This window comes from Asparagus officinalis, chromosome 7, assembly GCF_001876935.1.
Source record: "Asparagus officinalis chromosome 7, Aspof.V1, whole genome shotgun sequence".
Lineage (NCBI taxonomy): Eukaryota > Viridiplantae > Streptophyta > Magnoliopsida > Asparagales > Asparagaceae > Asparagus > Asparagus officinalis.
Window position 1 is genome coordinate 56,251,336 of NC_033800.1, and position 11,769 is coordinate 56,263,104.

The window sequence follows — 11,769 nt, forward strand, 5'->3', positions numbered from 1 at the left end:
TATGCGTGGTCTCTCCTCCAACAGATTCGTGCATTGTGACATCTACAAAATGTGTTGAGTCGTAAATGACACATAAATTTAGACGAATTTGCTCAAAAAGACAATTAATTTTACCTTCGTTGGTCGGGGCTGATTCGAGAGCTCCACTACTGGTACCTGCTTCTTTTAATTTGACTAAAAGGAGAGAAAGCGCACAGGTCATTAGAGGAGGCACACGGTCCGACTCATTCATTTCTCGGATTTCTCTTCCGAGAGGAGAAAGATCAGTACCTGTGTCCGCAGCTGATGGATCAACGTCAGGAGTGGGTGGAACATCAGCCGATCCTTCCTTCAGAGCATCATGCATTTGTTGGACGAAGCTTGTTTCCTCAATTTCCATACCTCCGGGAGAAGCAGCATCAGCTGGCAATTCTCCTTCCTCTCGACTCCCTGCAGAAGTTGAACATGAAATAAGTTTGAACATCAAAAAAGTGTAAAAGCTATAAAAACAAATCGCTACCTTGTTCATCAGAAGAAACACTACGACCGGATGTCTCTTCTACAGCAGGAAGATGAACGCGCGGTTTAGAAACAGCTTTCTTCTGTTTCTTCAGAGGGCGTGCACCAGAACCTTCATGACGATGTTTGGTGCGTAACTCAGCTCGGGGAGAAACTTGAGTTTGAGCTTGAGTAGAAGTTCGAGATATTTGCCGACGAATGAGAGGCACCATATCCTCTTCATCCTCTTCGTCGCAACTAAGAACTTCTACCGTCATCCGGTTAGGATGTTCCATGACGACTCTTTCCTTACGTTTCTTTGGAGCAGCTTGTGGTTGGGTCGGAGCGACAGAAGGCCTTACAAGTCCTCTATCAAAGAATGAATCGGGAAGGCCAGATACTTCCTCAGAACTTGATTCATTCTCGTCTTCCCCTTCTGAAGTTTCGGTTGCTTCACTATCAAACTCCTCTTCACTATCAACTGGGAGAGCCGGTTCCTTTCCTTTCCTTGATGATTCAGCAGCCTCTTTTCCTCGAGGCGACATCACAGCTTCACGAGGCGGTTCTGTTGCTTGTCGTGGAGCTATTTCCTCCTCTGAGTCTGATATCCTCCTACGTCGAGTGGCAATATTGGTGGCTATCAGCCATTTGCAAAAGAGGAAAGTCATCCGTAGAGGCGGCGTCTCTAAGGGGAGATCAAATTCAACATTGGTGCAGCCGGCAATGCTCCAAAACCAAGCTCTCGCCCCGTCGATAAGTCCACCTCGAAAGCTGAGGTGACGATTCGGGTTGCCGATGTATATCTGATCATACCCGAACTGACGGGCGAATCGACATGGAAGATAGGGTTCGATGTGGCAAACATCCCTTATCCTGAACAACAGATATCCAGGTCGAATATTCATCAACCATCTGAAGCACCCGACATCCAAGATGGTACGATTCTGCCTTGGGTCTTCAGCATCCACTAAGGTAGTGTTGTAAGTACCGGAGAACTGAGGGAAGCAAGGAAAAAATTCCCAACATTTGTGAATTTTAAACTGCCTCGTTATGTCCGGCTCTCGATGTTTGCTCCATTTGCAATTCTCGAGATTTTGCAACAGAGGGACACTGAGATCTACCGTATCAGGAGCCTCCATTAAATCTGGTCGATGAAGTACCAACCAGGCCATTAAGTAAGTATAGGGCAGCTCCAGCTTCGGAACGGACAGGCTGGCGGAAGGTTTCTTTTTCTCCTGGGTAAATGCGGAGATTAGTTGCCGCAATCCACTATGAATATCGGCCACCATAGCGGGAAGCAAAGATAATTTGCGACCTGTAGCCAGCTGGACGGCCGGATACAACACTTCCATTGGCATCGCATCTGCGGATTGATGGGGAACTACACATCTCTTTAACCATAAGGCTAGAAAACCCGCCAGCAGAGCAGTAGGGCTAATCGGAACACCAGCTTGCCACAGATAAGAGCGGAACTTAGTGCCGTGCAAAAATCCATCTTCTGAGCGCGAAGTATAAGAATGCGCGTTGGTTTTCTCTAACAAACGGTTAATTTCATCCGTACTCAAGGGAGACAATCCGCACACATCTGCCGAACGGACATCCAGATTCTTGAAGAGATAATCAGCGAATTGTTTTAAACTGACTTGAGGAGACTTCTTTCTGGCTTTGGGCTCCATCTCGGCCATGGCTATATGATAATGACAGGTCAATTCCCATAGAGTGTCATAGGTCGCAGTCGAGCTATCTTTCATCTTAATCAGCTGATTGGTGGTCGGAAAGAACTCTTGATATGGGACATCGCCCATAGGCAAAGCAGACACTTGCATCATTTCATGCAGTGGTAGTCCAAGTTCCCCGTTCTTGGTAAAGAATGTATTGGTGTCCGGGTTGTAGATCTCGAACAAACAAAGGAAATGACTTACACTGCTCTGCAAGCCATGCATGGTGGCACGAATCGGGACATCCAACCCTAATCCTGCTAATTCTCGCCCAAAACGTTTCAACACATATTGGGTCATCCTGGTCCACCACCACTTGTTCCCAGAATAATGGACCCATCCATAACACCTGAAAGTCTCTCTGGGCAATCTTTTTCCTGCTGCCGCTAACCGGTTCTTCACAGTGTTGGCTTGCACTATCTTTTCGTTCTGAGGAATATTGTCTTGTCCTAAGACACCCGGATGAAGTCCTCTCACATGAGCTCTTTCACTGGAACCTGGAGTTGCTTCCTTTCCAATGAAACCACAATGAATGTGCTCGTGGTTTTCGGTTAATTTCCAGAACATCTCTCGTCCAACTGATAGGTTCCTGAACATTAACAGTGAATGATCCCGAGGGATAAAAGGCAGATATAAGAATGATGATCCACTCTGGTGCAACCATTGCGCAGGCTGGCAGAAAGCAATCTTCGGATCTTTTACCGAGTCACCAAATAAGAAATCTGGCTTCCTTATGCATTGATTCGAGTCTTGCTCCGAGATCAAGGGCGCATCTGTGATTAATCGTCGTAGAACACGACAACTACCTCGCTGGATTAATTCACTATCACTTCCGTTATAATCAGATTTAAACTGGGGAGAGAATTCAATTAACGGGATCCCCTCGTAATAAGAGTGGGTCACGCTACTCCGGCCAGTATGTATGTGAGTGATATTTAGCATATTCATGTATGCTTGCTCACATGTTTTGCCTTGATCTTTATTGCATATTTCTTATGGCTTTTTGATAGGGGGAGCTATTCCCTATATTTGTTTTATACTCACCTATGCTTATTGATAGGGGGAGCTTTCGCTCTCTTATTCTTTTTGTCCCCTTTTTGATGTTGTCAAAGGGGGAGAAATATTGTGAGTATATGTATATTCCTTCTTGTTTATATGCATGTGAATTATAACTTATATAGTCATTTACTTCATGCATATGTTTCTTTTTGTAAATTGTTTGTCATCATCAAAAAGGGGGAGATTGTTGGCCTTCTTGTTTTGATGATGTTTAACAAACAATTTATTACTAATGTTGTTTGTCTAGTGTTTGTACATTCTTATATATTGTAGACAAACAACGTAGTTGGAGGATGGATGGAATAGAGCTTCAACGATCATATCCAAAGGAGGTTGGCGGAATGTCGGTGAAGCCTTGCTATTCAAAGTTCAAGATCCAAGTTAAAGCTTCATCCGCGAGATTACCTAGAAGAGCTTATTGAAGATCAAGATCTAGCTTGGGTAATTTAGTTTAGGATTTATATTATGTGTGTTATATACTCTAAGCTCAATTATCTATACACACACATTTATTGGTTTCTTCGTATATATATATATATATAGTCATATATATATGTATAAGTTTTGGTTTCTATGCATATATATAGTTATATATATACATACATATGTTTTGAGTTTTTATGGTTATATATATGAAATTCTATATTTCATATTTTCTATTATGTTTTTGAAAACATTGCATAGAATATGCAATTTTGTGAAAATATTGTATTCTTAGTTTATAGACTTCAATATCAGTTTATACATGTTTTACTAAGTCTACAAAAACATTTCACAAAGTTTCAAAAGTTGGTTTATGTCAAAACATCAAAATTCAAGTATCTCATATTTTCATGTTTTGGACTAGTTTGTAAAATGATGATATTTTTCATTTGGGAAGTCCTTTTTGATAACCAGTCATTGTAGCATGTTTATTATCATGTCTACAATCATTCCCCAAAGTTTTACATTTTTTGGAATTTATTTGATATTTTTAAACAGTGTTTTAAAATCAGCTTTGTTTTTCTGGGATGTCAGTTTTCGGTCGACCGGTACGGTCGACCGGTCAAATGATCATTTCTCAGTAGTTTTCCAGAGAGTCGTCGGTCGACCGGTACGGTCGACCGAAATTTCGATTTCTATATCGGTCGACCGCGCCGGTCGACCGATGATGGCTCCGCTTGTTTTCTGGATTTTCAAGGTTGTTCGCGGTCGACCGGATTTTCGGGTCGGTCGACCGAATCATTTTTTCGGTCGACCGAATCGTTGTCAGGTCTCCCAACGGCTATTTTTCTAGCCGTTGCAGAACTTCTGTTTTGGACTTTTTGGTCATTTTGTTTTGGGGGTTTTTGCTGAGATTTCTAGTGGGTATATATACCCCATTGCTGATGTCTTTTCAAACTGATTAAGAGAGTTTTAAAAACAAGTTTAAGAAAGTTTTAAACAAGGGTTTGAGTTTGTTTAGTTTGTTTTTGGGGTTTGCTGTTACAAAGAGGAGTTTGCATCACCAGTTGAGGATTTCATCCTCAAAATCTTCTCATCCTCTCTTTGTGTTTATAGAGAAGTTTTCTAACTCTTTTCCCTAGCAATTTCATTATTGATTTATCATATATTAATTATTGCTAGTTTGCTATTTGAGTTAGATTTTATTTTACTCATTGTTACACACACCCACATTGAGCTTTTAGTATTTACATACATAGTATAGTTGGGTGGTGAGAGTTTGTAACTTTGAGTTGTGCTTAATTGTGTTCTCATCCATAGTTGAGAACAATCATTTGTTATATTGTGCTTATTGTGAGATTCACTTTGTAATACACTTGTACACCGAGTGAGGAGTGTGTGGTGAGAGTCGGGGATCGTCCCAAGAGGAGTGGCGTCGGTTGACGTGCCTAGGGAGAGGTTGTAACCGAGCACTTGAGGGAGACACGGCTAGGTCCAACACTTAGTGGGTGTAGAGTGGGATTACAATAGTGTGTTGATTGTAAAGTTTTCGGTTAGCTAGAAAACCGAGTGTGAGGTGTAAACGTTGTTCGGGTGAACGTAGAAAACCCGGTTGATAGTGGATTTCTCCCCGGGAGTGGGGAGCGGAGACGTAGGACGGAAGGTCCGAACTCCGTGGTCATCTTTGTGTGTTTGTGATTGTCTTGGCGTCTCACTTGTGCTTATTGTTCATATCATTCTCGTCGCCATTATCTTTTGCTCACATTGTCCACTATCTTGTTTATCTTGTTTATGTTTATATCACCCTTAGTTTATATATCCTTGCATATATATTTCATCATATAGGATATATCACTTTGTGTATATTGCATATTCTTGCCCATAATAGATTGTATACCTATCTTGCAAGAATATAGTTGTTAATTATTTTTAATTGGCATTTAATCGGATTAGATTAGCATAAGACCCTAATCACCCCCCCTCTAGGGTCTAACAGCGTCGTCGTAATAGGCCGATCATCCGCCGCGTCGGCCGGTCCTCGCCCAATTTCGAAGCTTCAGGCAAAGTATAGCACCTTATTGCAAAGTATAGCACCTTATGGCCAAAGTATAGCACCTTATTTGCAAAGTATAGCACCTTACGCTCTCTGGAAATTCTGAGCTCCGAGTCGTCGCGACCATTTCAGTTTTTTTCCGCGCGACGAGAACACTCGGCGACCGACGCGTCGTCGTAATAGGCCAATCATCCGCCACGTCGGCCGGTCCTCGACCAATTTCGAAGCTTCAGTCAAAGTATAGCACCTTATTGCAAAGTATAGCACCTTATGGCCAAAGTATAGCACCTTATTGCAAAGTATAGCACCTTATGACCAAAGTATAGCACCGTATGGCCAAAGTATAGCACCTTACACTCTCTGGAAATTCTGAGCTCCGAGTCGTCGCGACCATTTCAGTTTTTTTCCGCGCGACGAGAACACTCGGCGACCGACGCGTTGTCGTAATAGGCCGATCATCCGCCGCGTCGGCCGGTCCTCGCCCAATTTCGAAGCTTCAGGTAAAGTATAGCACCTTATTGCAAAGTATAGCACCTTATGGCCAAAGTATAGCACCTTATTTGCAAAGTATAGCACCTTACGCTCTCTGGAAATTCTGAGCTCCGAGTCGTCGCGACCATTTCAGTTTTTTTCCGCGCGACGAGAACACTCGGCGACCGACGCGTCGTCGTAATAGGCCGATCATCCGCCGCGTCGTCCGGTCCTCGCCCAATTTCGAAGCTTCAGGCAAAGTATAGCACCTTATTGCAAAGTATAGCACCTTATGGCCAAAGTATAGCACCTTGTTGTAAAGTATAGCACCTTATGGCCAAAGTATACACCTTATGTCCAAAGTATAGCACCTTATGGCCAAAGTATAGCACCTTACGCTCTCTGGAAATTCTGAGCTCCGAGTCGTCGCGTAAGGTGCTATACTTTGGCCATAAGGTGCTATACTTTTGTCATAAGGTGCTATACTTTGCAATAAGGTGCTATATTTTGGCCATAAGGTGCTATATTTTGGCCATAAGGTGCTATACTTTGCAATAAGGTGCTATATTTTGGCCATAAGGTGCTATACTTTGCAATAAGGTGCTATACTTTGTCTGAAGCTTCGAAATTGGGCGAGGACCGGCCGACGCGGCGGATGATCGGCCTATTACGACGACGCGTCGGTCGCCGAGTGTTCTCGTCGCGCGGAAAAAAACTGAAATGGTCGCGACGACTCGGAGCTCAGAATTTCCAGAGAGCGTAAGGTGCTATACTTTGCAAATAAGGTGCTATACTTTGGCCATAAGGTTCTATACTTTGCAACAAGGTGCTATACTTTGGCCATAAGGTGCTGTACTTTGCAATAAGGTGCTATACTTTGCCTGAAGCTTCGAAATTGGGCAAGGACCGGCCGACGCGGCGGATGATCGGCCTATTACGACGACGCGTCGGTCGCCGAGTGTTCTCGTCGCGTGGAAAAAAACTGAAATGGTCGCGACGACTCGGAGCTCAGAATTTCCAGAGAGCGTAAGGTGCTATACTTTGGCCATAAGGTGCTATACTTTGGCCATAAGGTGCTATACTTTGGCCATAAGGTGCTATACTTTGGCCATAAGGTGCTATACTTTGGCCATAAGGTGCTATACTTTGCAATAAGAAGGTATACTTTGCCTGAAGCTTCGAAATTGGGCGAGGACCGGCCGACGCGGCGGATGATCGGCCTATTACGACAACGCGTCGGTCGCCGAGTGTTCTCGTCGCGCGGAAAAAAACTGAAATGGTCGCGAGGACTCGAAGCTCAGAATTTCCAGAGAGCGTAAGGTGCTATACTTTGGCTATAAGGTGCTATACTTTGGCCATAAGGTGCTATACTTTGCAATAAGGTGCTATACTTTGGCCATAAGGTGCTATACTTTGCAATAAGGTGCTATACTTTGCCTGAAGCTTCCAAATTTGGCGAGGACCGGCCGACACGGCGGATGATCGGCCTATTATGACGACGCGTCAGTCGCCGAGTGTTCTCGCCGCGGGGAAAAAAACTGAAATGGTTCGCGACGACTCGGAGCTCAGAATACTCGATTTCGGGTTTTTTTCTCCGCGACGGAACACTCGATTTCGGTTTTTTTCAGTTTTTTTCTCCGCGACAGAACACTCGATTTCGGATACACAAGCTAATTAAAGTAGTTACACCACAACACAAATAGATATAACAATAAAACTAACTAAAATAACATTAAAACTACTGAAGTAATTACACAAAAGTTACAATAATCAAAATAGTTTGTTTTTTGATCTTCACCACCAAAACATAATCAACCCATAATAACTGAAGTAGTTACACAAAATTTACAATAATCAAAATAGTTTGTTTTTTGATCTTCACCACCAAAACGTAATCAACCTATAATAGGTCCATGAAGATCACAATCAAACTGATTTGAAAACATTCAAAAGCATGATATTTCAATCAGTTATTGGTTGGTTACATGTTCGTCGATTGTGACCGAACTCCTTACATCGGCTACACTTCAACATTCTAGAAGGATTTAGTCCAGAAGGGATCCGCTTTGTTTTTGGCCTTCCTCTACGAATCGAGGTTAATGGAGGTCTAATCTCCATATTCTCATCCGTTATAATTGGCTTCTCATCATCAGGAATTGGATATATGGGAAAGGAGTAACACTTGCGGTACACCTCCGTGCTGAAATAGTCAGAAATATATGGATACAATAGCTGATCTTTGTGCCTGATTACGGCGGCCGCATGCTTGCAAGGTAGTCCAAGAACTTGCCATTGGCGACAAGTACACGTGCGGTACTCCAAATTCACTCTAACAGATGGGGAATCATATACTTCATACAGAATCGACGTAGAAGGATTAACATGAAGACAACGTGCACCCTCGTTGATCAGGACAAGATGCTCCTCTACACTAGGAACAAGTGGTGTAGTCCATTTGTTGGATTCCTCACGTCTATCGTAGCTCATTTTCATCATCTTCACCCGGATGTGATCAACCAACTGCGCTATCGGTAAAAATCGGGCTTCCTTAATCCATGCGTTGAAGGACTCAGCTAGATTTGAGGTTAACCACCCATACCTGCAACCATGTTATAGCTATAGGATTATTCAAATGTTATACATGTTCAAACACACATATCAGAGAGTTCAATCACAAAGACCAAAAATATGTAAAAATGGTGACCTCTTTCCAGGAAAATAACAATTAGCCCAGTTCTGTGGGCTCATATTCAGCATTTCAATGAAAGCAATAGATGACTTATTCTGGAGCTCGTTGCATTCATTATGATAAGCATGCATTGTGTAGGCATAGGCAGCTCTCTTCATAATTTGAACACAATCATCCCTAAGTGGTGCTGGTAACCTTTTCTTTGACAAGTTGTTCTTATAATTGGCCATTAAATGGCGGATGCAATAACTGTGATATGAACAAGGGAAGCAATTCTTGACGGAATTTTGAAGTCCTTTGTCTCGATCAGAGATTATAACCAGCTCATCATTCGGAGTATATGGATCATCTGAATTGTACAATACGTCACGAATGCATTCAAGGAACCACTCCCAATTGCTCTCATTCTCGGTTCCACAAATACAAAGAGCGACAGGAAACATTCCTCCATCTCCATTCAAAGCAGTAGCAGCAAGTAGAGTTCCCTTGTACCTATCAAAAAGATGGGTGCCATCCAAGAATAAAATTGGTCTACATCCCTCGACAAAACCCTTCCAACAAGCATAATATGAGATAAAAAATCTAGTAAATCTGCCATCTTCATGTTCTAGATGGACGATTGATCCTGGGTTAGTTTCCATAACTTTATCCTTGTACCATCTAAGTTGTTCATATGAATGTTTTGCATACCCATATAACTCCTGTTGAGCAAGCTCTTTCCCACACCAAGCTCTTCCATAGGGGATATCAACGCCAAACTCTCTCAGAAGCTTCTTTTTAAGATCAATTGCGCGGTAGGTGGGTTGTTCTTTTAGTATGGATTTCACAATATTTGCAACCCACTTACGAGATGCCCGTGGATGTCCCTTCTCTCCTATGCCTCCTCCGAGACAACTATGTGCACGACCAATTTTCTTCACGTAAAACCGTTTGCAGTCTGTACGACGGTTACAATGGACCATCCATTCACAGTCAGCACCTTTGCATTTTACTATCAATCTTCTAGGTTCATTTTTCAAATAAGCAAAGTTAAAACCGAGAGCAATTGAGTAATTTCCAAGACTTTGCCTTAGATGTTCAACATCATTAAATTCTTGTCCGACACTTCTAATGGCATGATACCATGAAATAGGAATCTGAATACTAGATCTCTCAACTTCACGTAATGCATTTTCTGAATTGGATAGATTATGCGTCGAGGATGCATGTTGTTCCGAAAGAGATATGGTAGGATTCCTGCAAACATAAAGCAGTTACCTTATAAGACTAGCAATTAGAAACATTAATGAAAATTCTTATCTAGTACTACAGCTAATTGCCGACATATTATATCGTCATAATTTTTCTTTGAACTACAGAGAAATTAAATAAACATGGATTAATTTTGTGAAATATGGACCTCACAATATACAATAAGTTCTTACCTTATGTGAATGGTGTTTTCCTCTAGACCAAATAATGTATCTCGATCTATGTCAACATGCATCTTAACTATCTTCTTCTTGCAACTTAGATGTACATCGAACATTGTTGACAAATCGACGTCATCATGGACACGTACAAACAATTCTTCTGTATATGGGACTTCATAAGTCAGCTTCACTGGGCTTGAAAAAAAAGCAATTCTACTTTGCACCTCGGCCACTAAATTACTGAAAGTCCCCTTGATATTCATTGGAATCAAATGATTGTTTCCTCTAAAGTCCATAATTGCACAATATAGCTCTTCTTCCATTACTGAAATTCATAAAAAATAAAATAAGTGGGGAACTAACTAACAATCAAATATTACCAAACAAACACAAGTCTAACATGCATTTTCTTATTGTATACGATATAATTCAACATCGGCATTCAATATGCAATTCTCTATGTTTCTATACAATATAATTCAATATTCATTCCTAAATATTCAAAGACCAGATTTTTCTACATTCTATAGAAATGAGGAACAAATGATTTTTATTTTGTGAATCAAATAAAGAAAATATAGAACGGGTACATTGCTTAGCTTTTCATAGCACTTTTTAAAGAAAGTATAGCACTTTCCAAACTCTCACTACAAATGATGTAATCAACAGAATTAGGGTTTTCTCATGAGAAAATAGTAGTCTCAACATGATAAAGGTTTTCTCATTTAAAAATTTAGACATTTCAACAAATCAAGATATAAGGATGGGATCTCAATCACTTTATAGTTACCTTTAAATGTCTTCTTTTACTGCAAGAAACGAACATGAGATCTCAACCACTGATCTGATGTAGGATTAATGTCTTCTATGAAGAGAAATATTAATGGAGGAGAGAGATTTCTCAAGAAGAGAGGAGAAATTAATGGAGGAGAGAGAGAAGGAGAGAGTAATTGAAGATGGGGACCAAATTGGGGGTTTGTGAAGACTGAGTGTAGCCCGCCCTTTTCTCCCGCCATTGTCGCCATTAATGCCTACTGTTGACGGTGATGAGAAGAAGAGAGAAAGGGCAAAGTCGGGTTTCTCTATTTTGGGGGAAATACGGTATAGAGATAAAGAGGTATAAGGAGCATTGGGTTTAAAACTAAGCCAAATGGGTATAATGAGTTTTTTGGTTTTCAGTAAAGTGGATGGGTTTTAAAATAATTGGGGGTAAAACTTTGGGTTAAAAGGGGATTTTCCCAAAGATAAAATGTTACTTAAGGGTTCAATAAGGGAACGGAAGTAAATCTATTTCATATTCTTTGGGAGTTCTAATAAAGAGGAGGGAAGTGAAGTGAATATATATAAAATCACATAAATATCCTTGCATGTTATTAAGATGATGGTATATCTTAGCCATTGATTTTAGTGTCATAGGAGTATAATTGACTTGTCATATTGCGAAATTTTACTCTGATTTCCATTCCA

At 41.2% G+C, this 11,769-nt stretch overlaps 1 protein-coding gene across 1 annotated transcript in view; it reads right to left on the reverse strand.

Annotated features, from left to right (window-relative positions):
* Window positions 459–11,769, reverse strand: part of LOC109850886 — a 13,292-nt gene continuing 1,981 nt past the window's right edge. The window contains exon 2 of the mRNA XM_020420972.1: window positions 459–3,077. Coding sequence (XP_020276561.1) covers window positions 480–3,077 — 2,598 coding nt within the window. The 3' untranslated portion in view covers window positions 459–479. The remainder of the gene's footprint in view (window positions 3,078–11,769) is intronic.